The sequence below is a fragment of the Eretmochelys imbricata genome, chromosome 9 (assembly GCF_965152235.1).
Source record: "Eretmochelys imbricata isolate rEreImb1 chromosome 9, rEreImb1.hap1, whole genome shotgun sequence".
Classification (NCBI taxonomy): Eukaryota; Metazoa; Chordata; order Testudines; family Cheloniidae; genus Eretmochelys; species Eretmochelys imbricata.
This window is the reverse complement of record NC_135580.1, coordinates 49,651,976-49,666,198: the sequence shown is the minus strand read 5'-3', so window position 1 is coordinate 49,666,198 and position 14,223 is coordinate 49,651,976. Positions and strand designations below refer to the sequence as shown.

At 46.3% G+C, this 14,223-nt stretch overlaps 1 protein-coding gene and 1 non-coding gene across 2 annotated transcripts in view; both read right to left on the bottom strand.

Annotated features, from left to right (window-relative positions):
- Positions 1-6,320, bottom strand: part of SENP2 (SUMO specific peptidase 2) — a 50,313-nt gene extending 43,993 nt beyond the window's left edge. Inside the window, exon 1 of the mRNA XM_077827258.1 lies at positions 6,213-6,320. Coding sequence (XP_077683384.1) covers positions 6,213-6,313 — 101 coding nt within the window. The 5' untranslated portion in view covers positions 6,314-6,320. The remainder of the gene's footprint in view (positions 1-6,212) is intronic.
- Positions 6,321-8,946: 2,626 nt separating this feature from the next.
- Positions 8,947-9,110, bottom strand: LOC144270722 (U1 spliceosomal RNA). Its single transcript, XR_013347228.1, has one exon. It is a non-coding gene; the product is annotated as a U1 spliceosomal RNA (small nuclear RNA).
- Positions 9,111-14,223: the final 5,113 nt, after the last annotated feature.

The window sequence follows — 14,223 nt, the reverse complement described above, 5'->3', positions numbered from 1 at the left end:
ACTAATTCAGCCTGGAAATTAGAATGTTTCTAACCAACAGAAGAGTGAGGCTCTGGAACAGCCTCCCTGTACAAGTTGTAGGGGCAAATCAACTTACTTAGTTTTAAGAGAACTGGACAAATTTAGGAGCGTGACTGTATAACAGAGTTGCTTCTAATAGTAGGGGGCAGAGCTCAGCAGCCCTGGTGCTCACTTCTGGTTACATGTTCCTAAAGGCTCATGATTCAGGGCTTCAGCCAGCCACCGTGGGTGTCCAGAAGGATTCCCCCCTGACACCACCTCCTCCTCCCCCCCCCAACACACAGAGTGTTTGGCCTCCTTCCTCTGAAGGAAGGATCAGGGATAGCCACAACTAAACATGAGACATTGGACGGGGCACTGACCATGTTATCGGAGATGCTTGGATGGCTCTTTCGTGCTCCCATGCTTAGGGTCCAACTGATCTCCATATCTGGTGTTGGGAAGGAATTTTCCCCCAGGCTAGATTGGCAGTGACCTTGGGGATTTTTAGTCTTCCTCTGCAGTGTATGGATGCAGGTCATTTGCCAGGATTATCAGTTTCTCTCTCTCAATCATTTCCCTGCCATTCCAAGTGCCTCAGGTGTTGGTGTGCATCAGTCCATCCTATTCTCTTCCTGGAACACAACAGTTTAGTCTCCCGAGAACTGTAATACTTTGGTCTAATTCTGGTTGTTGCGTTTGGTGAATAGGTGCTGGTGGTCTGATATACAGGAGGTCAAACTAGATGATCTGATGGTCCCTTCTAGCCTTGAACTCAATGACTTTGACAGAGGGGCTAAGTAGCCTAGAGTTGGATCTTCCACAGTAGAGTTCTGGATTATATTCCCAGAGCGCATAACCTGTGAGGCCATGCTTGCTCCACATATGAAACCTTTGTAACTCTTAATACGTTTTAGTGGGGGGAGCAAGGTTAAGTTTCAGTGCAATTGGTCCCCTAAGCCAAACGGTATTTTGATGAGAATATTTCTGTTTTCAGCCTCTGGCACCAGAAGTGAATTCCCTGCTCTACGACATGCTTTAGCAATTATTCTGTTTTTGGATGCTAATAGAGCAATGACATTCTAAATTTGTCATGAAGGGCTTTATTTTTTGCCTCTCAGTAACCATACAGTGAGATTAATAGTCAAGGTATTGAGAAGCATTTATAAAACAGCAAGCAAACTGCCTTCTTACTGGCAATTTAATAAAACTTTGGAATTTGTCACATTTCTACATTTGGGATTAGGACTTCATCCACTAACTTCCTAAACTTTTGTAGAATCTTCTGGTTAAGCAAACTGGAAAAATATACAGAAGCTGCTTAGGCCATCTCTATGGGAGTTCATGCACCTGCTCTTCATTACCCACAGGGACGGAGGTTCTTCCCTCATGTAAGGAGGAAAAGTTGAAGCTTACTCCAAAAACTTCAGGGCCTTAACTACATGAAAAAGCTACAATTTAAACTGTGATCTTTAACCTGATTTGGTTAGATTAGTGCAGACCTCTGTATGGGGATGCTTCATTTGGATTAAAGTGGCTTTATTTCAATTTAACCTAAAGATATATCAAAATAAGATTGGTTTGAATAATGGATTGCCCCCTCAGCCTTTTGCACTGGTTTAAGTTTACATTACGTTAAACCAGTGCAATTTTCTCCCATAGACTAGGCCTCACTGTATAGGTGTTCAGCTGTCTGTTCAAGCTCCCTCTCACTGATGTACAATCTCCACACTGATTTTCCTTTGATATGCAATGCCCTCTCCAGCAAGAGGATTCTCTTCTCAGTCTAGGTCAGGATAACACCACATCCTGACAGAAAAGCCACTGATCCCTGTAATACCTTCATGGCCAATCTATTCTGCTGCAGCACTGAATACTAGAAACTAGTGAAGTCTGGAAGCACTACTAGGTGCTTGCCCTTTAGACAGCTGATAAGCAAACAATTCTAACCATCAGCCCTATATTGATGTCTGATAAGCTCATGCCCCAGCTGGCTAGGCTCTTTTCTTGTTAAACACACTCTGGAACAGACAGACATAAAATGCTGAGCTCTTTAAGGTGATTTGCACATCCTGCCGGAGATAAAGGGCATCTCAACTACTAATACTGAAAGCATGTTTTCTAATATGACCAATCATGGGACAAACTTTGGAAGAGGCCTCAGGTTATTTTCATCTTGACTCCATGACCACCATTGATAACCATCAGATTGCTAGTTTATCTAGGATATGTCAATCAATATCACTGGAGCCCTGTGTGGATACAAAATTTGTATCCATATCCAATCCACGGATATAAAGCAGATATCCACAAATTTGCTGGGCTCTAACAATCACATCTTCAGGCTTTAATACTTTTTGAAAACAGTATCCTTTGACCATATCAAGCAGTACTTCCAAATGTGTTAAGCCTGTAGAGCGTAAGAGTTCAAATTCTGAACTTGTCAAAAGCCACGTCTCTGCACAAGTCCTGTTGCTTACTTGATAAGCTGCTGAGGACACTAGAAAATGCTGGACTCAAGAACGCATGTGGATCCTTTTTCTTAACCAGCATACTAAATCAGAGCTACAACTAGCACTACCAAATGTCTGAATATTCTGGGAAATGCCCTACTCACAATGGACCTGAATACGAATTACCATAGTACAATCTGAGAAAACTTCAGTCTTCCTAATCAGGCTATGAAACAGGCACCTGCAGAGCCTATGAAAGCCAAGTTCCTGAGTGAGTATAAACAGTGAACGTTGAAACCAGTATTCCAGTTCCTGTTCATACACCAGTTGGTTCTCTGAAGTCAAGTACAGTGTTAATATCACTTATTTCAAAGTAAATAGGAAAGTTAGATTCTTGGAGTTACTTTTCTTAAGAACCTTCTCCAATAGCTACTGTTTTTAACAGAAATCAGATGCTTCCTACATACTACTACTACTTTTGGAAGAAGGAACGTGATTCAGAGCCCCCAGTGATAGGTCAAGTATAGAAGCTTAGTTCAAAATTGGAGGTGCTGTAACCTTGAGCCTGGACAGCCTTGTGAACTCAAAAGTCAGAAGTTTAAAATCCAGCACTGGGTTGTGGATATGCAGGATATCCTTCTCCTATTACACACACCAATCTTGTTACTTCCCCAGAGCAAAACTGAAAGTGACAGAATACTGCATTCCCATAAGGGGGAAACACCAAAAGGACAAACTGAAGGAAATTCTGAGAAAAGCAGTAAGAGTTATTGAGGGTACAGGGGGGCACGCATAGAGAGAAAAATATTTTTAATCTTTCCTCCTAAAGAACTAATGTTGCAAAGGACTCCCAAGTAGACAGATATGATCAAACCTTTCAGACACAGGGAAATTTAACACAAAGGGAGGCGAATGAGCAGTACAAGGGGACAGAACTGCAATTAATAGGATGAAATTAAAAATCAAGTTCAGGCTGAATATCAGGAAAAAAAGCTTTGTGACAGTGATATTTCAAACCCCCCACCACCCCTTTGGAGATATTTAAAAAAAACAGAATAAAGCACTAGATAGTATCCTACGGACCACAGTTTTTTGCTTCAATGGTTCAATTTCTCATATTGCCCATCAGTCACTTTTTACAGAGTTATCCTGTGCAGGAACCTAGACACTATGCACATAAGGCTTTCTTCATGGTTCACTGCAGGAGTGGGAGTAGAGCAAACAAGACTGTTAGTTTAAACAACTATGATTTTGACAGGTAAAGATAAAAGACAACCAAAAATTCTCCGCAGGGGGGAAAAAAAAATTATGTAGTTCTCAGTAAACACTTTGAAGATAGCAGTCTAACACTTCTAGTTAAAGGGACACCATCAATTTCAAAGTCACAACTTTCAGATGATTTACCACCTAACATCCAAGATTACTATAACTGAAGTACAAAAAACCCAGAAAACTCTTTCACAGTTGTATCACTTGTGTTTTTGACAGTAATGTTGTTGGATCATATTAAAGAAGTTCTGTATTAAAATCACAAATGAGTTTGATTCCCCCTAGTTTAAATTCCAGCGTATTACTAATTAAGAGGTCTCTTGGTTTTCGGTACTGTTTCGCTCCCTCTGTGTGTGAAACTTGCAAGCTGCTAATTGTGTTAGTACATTCTAAGACAGAGTCTGTTCTCAAAACAATTCTTTGCAACAACTACTCACACAGAGAGAGACTCAAAGCAATACTCTGTAACAACAGAAACAGCACCCAAAGACTCCCCGCCCTTTTGTTGTATTCATCTTGCTTTGTTAACAATTGTGATTAAAATAGAGATAGAGGATCTATGTGGATGGATGCTTGGTGTGGATAATAACTGAATGATCAGGGTGGTGCCAGCCTAAGAATCCAGTGGCCGAAGGCGGCATAAAGTGGAAATAAGCAGAGGACCCCCGGAAGGCAGACTGGAATCCACCCAACAGCCTCAAGAACAGGAGAACCAAAGAACAAGATAACATCTGGCAGCACGGAGCCGTCAGGAATGTGCGATCTGCTGATTGATTCAGCAACAGCATGATGAAGCAATTCCCATAGACTGGCATAGGAAGAAATTCCTATAAAAATGGACTCTAGAAAGTGAGAACTTTGGGGTCTGATTCTGAAAACCAATTTCCAGGAGCATCAGATGAGCATCTGACCTGACAAGGCCCTGATCCCTCCTCATGTCCAGGCCACCTGGCCAGTGGCTTGGCATGAACAACTCTAAGGCTACTAACTATGATAACAACCTTGCAGAAGGTGTGTGTGTAAATATGAAATTGAATGGAATGTTATAGCTATAACTGCTTACTATGATTCTTTCTGTATTCACAATAAATGTGGCATTTTGCCTTTTCCCCTTTAATAAGATCCTGCTGGTTTTTATTTTATTGGTATAACAATGTGTCCAGTCAGTATCATTGTTTCCTCTATACAGTCAGTTCCTACTTTTATTTGTTGGGTCTCACACACAGCAATAAGGGATTGAAAACATTTTTCAAAATAAGAATAAAACCATAAGAGGCAACAGGGAACTCCTGTTCAAGTTCTTAAATGTAGGAACACTGTACTCAGTTTAAGACTATTTAGATTTCAAGTTGAATATCCAGTTAATTGATTTAATTGCTAAACATTCCAAAATAACCTTGTGCCATAAAGTTTTTGAAAAAAACATGAATCAAACCTTACAGAGCATATCTGGTCTACCACTTCTACTCAGAGTCATCTATTGGTCCATTAGGCTAGTTTTCTACAGGAAATAGCACCCAAAATTAGCTGACCTAGCTAAATCAAAGATTCTGATGCTTGAAGTGAGCAGAAGTCAGAACAAAATTCCAGTAAATCTCTGGTGGCTTTGATCTCTTAAAACATACTCTTTACAATGTATTCTCCAACTCTAGGAATTTACAAAATAATAGCTTTCACCTACAGAGCAATTAGACAGTCTGACATACTCAATATGCTCGGCATATACCTACTGCCCCAAAATTCAAAAGCCATGGATGGTTGCCTTCATGAAAGACGGTCGGACACTTCTCCCCATACCAATGACACTCTGTAAAATCAACTATTCAGGACCTTATTTACGTCATCATTAGGTCACCTATATTAGCTCAACATGAGGTAGTTCAAATGCCTGTTAGACAACATTTTCAAATACATTCCATGAATCAGTGCTCGTGGGAAGCAAATTACATGCAACCACAAAAAGTTGGGCGGTTTGCTGCTTTTGGTGAAGTCGATGGGAAGCGGCTGTGGGATGTCTGGGCAGGGCCACCCTTATGTTACAGCCCTAGAAAAGCTGGAGTAAGTGCATCCCGAGCCCGGCAGAAGCAAGTGCCTTTGCTATTTCGATTATGCAGGGTCTGGGTTTGAGGCCGAAGGCGCATAGGCTCCAGACGCGGGGGTGCGAGGCTGCAGCGCGGCGCGCCAAGGCGCAACACACCCGCTCCAGCACTGTCCCGTGGCGATGGGGAGCAGACCCGGCCGGGCGCAGGCGGCAGCTCCAGGGTACTGCAGCAGAAGAGGCTGGCGTCCGACTCTCGGTACAACAGCAGCCTCCGCGTCCGTTCCCATGCCGACGGCTCAGGCTAGGGCTCGAGCACGGAACAGGCCCCAGCCGGACCAAGCCCCCGCCAGAGTCCAGTACACGGCGCCGGGCGCGCGGGGCCCCGGCCGCTGGGGGGACGGGGCAGGGGAGGCTGCAGAACCGCCCGCCAAGCAGCGGGACTCACTGACCTGTGGTACCGTCTCTTCCGCGGGGTGGGGGGTGGCGTGTCCCGGCGGGGGGCGCTGGGGAAGCCCAGGGAGCGCAGCGCTTCCACCAGCCATTTGTACATAGGCCTCAGCCAACGGAGGCGGAATTGCGTCTAATCCACGCGACTGTGTGACGTCACGGACGGAGCCCGGCCCCCCAGCAGGCGCGCGCTCCTAGCCTGCTGTCTGAATCTCCTCTACCAGCGCGAGGTCGCCCCGCCCAACAACGCACTCCGCATTGGCCTGGTCGGCTGTGATGGGGGGAGACAAGGGAGAGGCGGGGAGAGAGCGTCGCCAGCCTCTGCGTCACCTCTGCTGTGGGAGCGCGCGCCTCAGGCCAAGGCCAGGGGCCCTGGCGAGCCGTGCTCAGCGCCCAGTACGTCACCGACCCCGGCGTCCAGCCACTGGCCGAGTCAGATCACCTCTCCCTCTTGCCGCCGCTCTCAAGCCTGCCACCCTCCGTCCACCACAAACACGTTCCTTCCTCTGCACAACCCGCCCCCCCCGAACAGCTGTTGGATCAGATTAAATAAATTCTGTATTAAAATCACAAAGTGAGTTTGATTCCCCATAGTTTAAATTCCAGGGTATTACTAATTAAGAGGTCTCTTGGTTTTCCCTACAGTTTCGCTCCCTGTGTGTGAAACTTGCAAGCTGCTAATTGTGTTAGTACATTCTAAGACAATCTGTTCTCAAAGCAATTCTTTGTAACAACTAGGACTCACAGAGAGAGAGAGAGAGAGAGAGAGAGAGAGACTCAAAGCAATATTCTGTAACAGAAACAGCACCCAGAGACTCCCCGCCCTTTTGTTGTATTCATCTTGCTTTGTTAACAATTGTGATTAAAATAGAGATAGAGGATCTATGTGGATGGATGCTTGGTGTGGATAATAACTGAATGATCAGGGAGGTGCGAGCCTAAGAATCCAGTGTCCAGCAGCTGAAGGTGGTGTTGGGGACACTGGGGCATGGCCACTAGGTAACTCGAGGGGATGGAAGACCACAAGTGTCAATGAAGCCCCCTTGCACTAGGCCCAGGTGTCCTTGGCCCCCCCTCCCGCCTGGAGGCACTCGCAGCAGCTCTGCGTACTAGGCCCAAGCGTCCCTGGCCCCCCCCCCGCCTGGAGGCACTCACAGCAGTTATGCTGAGGATCTGCAACAATATGTTGCAGAGTCGGACTGCCTGAAACTAAGCAAGGCCAAACAGGGCAGATATGGAAGAACAATGCTGAATAAAGCAGCTTTATGTATGGTTTAAGAAATGATATAGAGCACAAGGGCACTAGCTGGGAACTGGATTGGCTGGCTATATGGATACTTAGGGCAGCTTGCTATTGGATAAGTATGCTGGGAAAAAGGATGTATAAAAGCCTGTGTAACTTCCTGCTCTGTGTGCAGGATTTGAGATTCTATTCTCCCTGTACCTTTTTGCAGCTGCAAATAAACTTTTCTGCTTCTCCACCCCATTGTGATTATTGGGTGTAGCACACCCCACCCTCACTTCCCCCACATGCACACCCTCCCCCCACCATTCACACATCTGTCTTCTCCACCAGCTCTCTTTGCTCCATCAATTTCAATGGCAAAGATTCATACCTAGTTTCAGATACCGGTCAGCTTAAACATTTTACTTTTTGATCCTTGAACATTGCCTGTTGCTTGGGTTAGTTTCAAGAGTCCTTCTAGTGTATCTATTGTTATTTACAAAGCTCTCATCATGGTGGTTCCACACTTGAGCATTAAACGAGCAGCATACCAAAGGGGAGTCAGTAAAGTCTTCAATTTTGTGACTGATTTAATGGGGTCTTAAGAAGGGTGAAAGAGTTAAATACTTCAAAAATGACCTGTAGAAGAGCTCTGTGTAAGCTCTTAAGCAGGTCTCTTGCCCCAACAGACATTGGTCCAATAAAACATGTTACCTCACCCACCTCATCGCTTCAAAAATGAGCCTTTTAAAGTCAATCTCAAAAGCTACTTAAAATTTGACAATTTTCAGATAAATTTCTACTATTCAGTTAGGAATAACCCTATAAATCTCAAAGCGTGAGTTCTTTTCATTATACTTCTGTGGGGAGGGTCAAAGGTAAACATAAAATAGCCTTTTCTGAACATCTGGTTGCAATCTTACCTTTGGAGCAGCTGTTGCTTTTGTCATTTTTTCCCTGTAACTTAGAGAGGTGCTCAAGTAATGGGGCTTTTCTATTGCACAACTGGCATGATGAACAAGAGCTGCAGCAAGAGGTTCTGTGGAGCCCATGTGCATCATATGTTTACTTTGCAAAATGTAATGCCTCTAATCTAGCGGTACTCCACTACTGAGTAGCGCATACCAGTGATGTGTACAGTTATGTCTCCTGCTCATGGTTGAGCCATGGAACATACTAAACTAAAAGAGGTGATCCTTCAGCTTAATCTCATAAGTGCTTGCGACTTTTGGTGATCAAGGTCCCCCACTGGCAACCTGTATTGGGTGCATTACAGAGTGGTGGCCTGTACAGCCTCTAATCATTTGAACTGACCTTCTCTATTCTGCTACATTCTTGCTAAGAGCTGGCCAGAACTTATTGTAATATTTCAGATGAGGTCATAACACTCTTATATAATAAAGGGTGTCATACTTCCAGTATTAGCCCTTTCTTAGTTCACACTCTTTTTAAAGCTGACTTTCCTCACACTGTCCACAATGACTCCAGAGTTTGTTTGTTTTTTTTAAAAACAGGGGAGAGCGCGAACGCAGTCCCCCGCTACCACAAATTATGCACTTGAGTTTCCTGCATTTGGGGAAATCGCAGGGGTCAGCACACCTGCAGTGCAATGGATGAGCCTCACCCTGGGAAAGCCACCTTCATGATCATAGTATCTCCCCTGCCAGGTAAGTTGTTACAGCTCATTTAGAGCCCATTATAAGTTGTTAACATTGTACATAGCAAAAATAAAATAGAGTACTGGCTGCACATGCACCGTTAAACTTCCCACAGCCATTACACACAATGGTATTTAAATATAAATACAGACTGTGGAATGTGGCACAGTTACCATTGCTGTGGGAACCTTAATGTTTGAGTTTCATATTTATTTAAAGTCGCATCACTAGTAGTAATACAGGTTTGCCACTCTACACGCACACTGAGCAGTATATTCTCTTCTTTTCATAGCTAGGACATTCATGTTTCTTGGGATGTTTTGTCTTTGTGAGTAGGCATCATTTTCTCCAGCCCACCCCACACAAGGCTGCAGGCACTTGAAATCTTAGCTACTATCACCCCTGCGTTTCAAAGAACACCATGGTCTCAAACAGTCACCTAGAGCTGCTCAGTGTCATGTATTTGACAGCTCCGGCACTCCTGCCCCCATCTCCGGAATGGTGTTACATCTTAGCAGGGCCGTCCTTGGTGCCCTACGCAGCTGCGTATGCCTATGATATTTGGGGCACCAAACTGCCCCAGATGTCGCGGTGCCTTAGGCAGCTGCGTGCTGCATACGCGGCACCACCAGCCGCGCCGCCCCACGGGCTGCCCCCACGGCAAGGGGCAGGGCCATCCCTGGGGGGCGGACAACTCCCTCCGCCCCACCTCTTACCCTTCCCCCCTGCTCCGCCCCCATTTCACCTCTTCCCCCAGCGGCCCCGCACTCCCCGGAAGCGCAGCAACCTGCCCAAGGCTGCTCCACCCCGCCGGCTCCCAGCCGCGGTGCTCCGCTTCCCGCCGCCGGTGAGTGGGGGAAAGAATCGCCCCCTGCACTCACCGGCGGCGGGAAGCGGAGCGACGCGGCCCCAGCCCGCTCCGCTTCCCTTGCCCCGGTCGCAGCCATGTCGCTTCGGTTGGGGAAAGGAGTTCCCCCGGCTCTCACCGGCGGCGGGAAGCGGAGCGCCGGGGCTGGCGGAGTAGAGAGGGCTGGGGCCGGGCTGCTCCGCTTCCCGCTACTGCCGGTGAGTGCGGGGTCGGGGGGGAAGAAATCCCTCCCCCCAAGCCCTCTCCGCCTAGGGACACGGCTGGGGCCAGGGAAGCGGAGCGGCTGCTCCCGGCCCCCCGCTAATCACCCGGGCCACTCTGGGCCTGGGGGGCCCGCAAAAGTGCCCCCCCAGTTCCTGCCTCCCAGACCCTGTGTGGGGGAGGGGGAAGCCTGGGGCCCCACACAGCCCCCGCCCCCCCGGTAGGATACCCAAATGGCTAGGGACGCCCTGCGTCTTAGAGGGTTACTTTCCAGCACACACATCCTGTAGAAGGCAGAGGGCTATCAGTTCTAGTTCTTCTACTGACTGCTCTTAGCATTTGTGCACTCCAGTGCTTCTTAAGCAAGGTCTTGCTCCCTCAGCCTTAAGTGAAACTCATTAAATAGTAATGAGTGTAAGAACTTGCACAAGGTCAGTTCAGGAACAGAAATACATATTCCACAGTGACCGTTGCAGATCTCCAACATTCTGCCACACTCCCTTTCAGTGCAGTTTGTACCAAACTGTTTGGTGGTGCTTCTCCAGACACTACAGCACACCACCTTTGCAGGAAAAGAACCCAGTACTCCTGGTGTGCAACATTCCAGTGCTATCTCAAAAAACTGAGAATCCCACTGGTAAAGTATGTCCCCCTACAGGCTGGTTCACACTGCAAACAAACTGTTTCCACCAATGTTGTAGCTGAAGTGGAAGAAAGTCTATGCATCAGAGCTGGAAGGCGTAAGTTCAACCCCTGCTAGTGCCCCCATGGGAAAAAGTGATTATGGGGGAGCAGTAGCAACCCCTGTCTTAAGGGTGCCTGACACTTTGTATGAAAGTGGACAAGAACTGTTTTGCAGCAGCACTGAGAGGTCTGACAGGGAGAGATGCATTTTTCGGTCCCCATGAACATCCATTTAGATTTGGAACACTTCAACACTGTTGAAGATCATAACTTCCCATCCACAGTTGATACAACAGTTTTCTGCCACAATACTAAAACCCCTCAACTTTGTCGGTCATTCTGTACGTATGCCACACAGAGCTCACATTCCAGATGGGACACAGAAAAAAGGGCCGATGATCCTGCTGCTTCCTCATTAAAATAGCTTTTAAACAGCCTTGGGGAACATGCAGCACACAGAGGCAAGAGCAGTAATCTTATGTTTACTGATTGGTGGTAAGCAAGTATCCTTTCCAAATGTTACAGCTCATATACCACTGAGCATTAACCAAGCAGGGAACAGAACCCAGGTCTTTGAATACAGAAAACCCAAATTTCCCCCAGTGAGCTACAGTGCCTCTCAGAAAGGACAGCCCATGTCTTTCTTCTTAGCTACAGAGTCAGTAAAATGGGCTACTCATGCTCACATAACACACTGAAACAGTAAATTTATGCATCCTCCTCTAGTGGATGGTTTCACATAAGAACATCCTCCTTCTCCCAGCCAGCATAGTTACCCTGGTAGTCCAAAGGACAGACATCTGTACTGACAGGTGGAGCTCCAAACCAGCATGATGGGTGTGGAGGGAGTTAGTGTTGCACATAGTGGAATTTATTTTTTTTTTAACCTTTTCACTGTAAGAAAAGCCAAGAAGTTAAATTGAAAAGCTGCATTAAAAGAACATTAAGGTTGTAAAGTCAATCACTCAAGTTAGGAAATGCTCACCTAATGCTGCTAATGATCTATAGCACTTTTCACCTGTAGAACGCCAGTTTGAATCTAGTCCAGTTCAGTAGTAATTACAAAGTGTTCTCCTCAACTGACTGTTCAGTGGCCTTAGATGAAGCGAGTGTGCTAGGGCCAGGCAAGTTCCTGTCGCATAGACTCACCACCACTCTCCCATTAGCAGAGAGGCCAAGAACTTCATGAGCCATGAAGACGACAGGACTCCAGTTACCCCTAGGGTAAGTCCTCTCCTATACCCTACCCAGGGGTAGCGGAATAAGGCACATTGGCAGGGGTCACAGGTGTTGGAAGCTTGCCCTACAGACAGGGGACTTCATCTACCAGGCCTGTCAAGGCAACACGTCCTTTCATCACCGCTAGCACCACACTTTTTAAATGAGAAGTTTTTGCTTATACACAAACAAATCAGTTCATTAAATAATTTTCATGGAGCATCACACCTCAGGAGAGGCTCAAAGTTTAGCCACTGAGTCACCACACCTTGATTCTGCTCTGCCTCAACCACATTATTTCCCACCTCTGCAGTTACTCACAGTACATGCCTCCAACTCACATCTACAGGATGCCTGCAGCCAAGGCTCCTCCGAAACAGCTGAACTTATTATAAAGCCTCCCCTCTCTCCCTCCCAGGAAAGAGCAGCCTTCACTTCCTTTAAGTCAGCTGTGTTAATGATCCAGCAGCAAGGCAGCTTTAATTCAATTAACCCCTTCTTAGGCAGCTTCCAACTAGCCCCTGCTCATGAGGAAGAGGGCGGTGTCAAGCAACACTGACAAACTCTGACAGGCTTTTGATCTCATTTTCTCAGTGTCTTTATTGCCTTTTCAGTTGCCTTGGTCAGGTTAAGCCCTTGAGAAGTGTGCATTGACCTTTGACTCTGACCAAGCCAACTGAAAATTCAGCAACTGAAGGACTGAAATAAGAGGCCAAAATCATCCAGAAAAAATACGGACAACTGTAATGAACACAAGGTAAAAACTCAGGAACAGACATTGCTCAGCATCTCTGGGCACAAAGATTCTTTCCCTCATGCAGGACTCTGCTCTGGATTTTCTCCGCTTCGCTCCTATCCTCTCCACAGCCAGCCCCAGAAGTCAAACGCCAGGAGTCAGATCCCCCACTAACCACAAGATTGGCCCGCAAAGCAGGAGATGGATTTAAAAAGATGGATGTATGGTCTTGGGTCTGTCTTTTCATTTTTGAACCCCCCCCTGCCCTCCCCCAGAGAGAGAGAGTGTGTGATAGTTACCATGATGCCTGCTTTCCCCAACACACAGAGTTGGTGACTCTGCCCCCTACAGAGGCTCTCACTGCTGCTCCGTGGGGCAGCGCTTCCAGCTTCTCCCCAAACCCCAACATTCTAACTCATTAATTCTGAGTCCTGCCCCCCCAGCCCACATCTGCACCTGCTGCAGCTCCATGTTCTTCATCTAGGATGACCAGATAGCAAGTGTGAAAAATCAGGACAGAGGTGGGATGGGATCTTTTTGGGATCTACCTCTCCTTTTTATAGTCGGCTCCCTCCTTTTTATAGTCCACATATCTATTCAGGGGACACCATCATAGGGCCTAATCACATCAGCCACACTATCAGAGGCTCGTTCACCTGCACATCTACCAATGTGATATATGCCATCATGTGCCAGCAATGCCCCTCTGCCATGTACATTGGCCAAACTGGACAGTCTCTACGTAAAAGAATAAATGGACACAAATCAGACATCAAGAATTATAACATTCAAAAACCAATCCGAGAACACTTCAGTCTCTCTGGTCACTCGATTACAGACCTAAAAGTGGCAATGCTTCAACAAAAAAACTTCAAAAACAGACTCCCAACGAGAGACTGCTGAATTGGGATTAGTTTGCAAACTGGATACAATTAACTTAAGCTTGAATAAAGACTGGGAGTAGATGGGTCATTACACAAAATAAATCTATTTCCCCATATTTATTCCCACCCCGCTGTTCCTCAGACATTCTTGTCAACTGCTGTAAATGGCCCACCTTGATTATCACTACAAAAGGTGTCCCCCGCTCTCCTGCTGGTAATAGCTCACCTTAAGTGATCAGTCTTGTTACAGTGTGTATGGTAACACCCACTGTTTCATGTTCTTTGTGTATATAAAATCTCCCCACTGTATTTTCCACTGAATGCATCCGATGAAGTGAGCTGTAGCTCACAAAAGCTTATGCTCAAATAAATTTGTTAGTCTCTAAGGTGCCACAAGTCCTCCTTTTCTTTTTGCGGATACAGACTAACATGGCTGCTACTCTAAATCCCTCCTTTGAGAAGCATCTCCAGCTGGGACCATGGTGACAGGGAGACTGTGTAGATGGGAACTCCATGCTGTTTCCTTGCTAATATGTAGA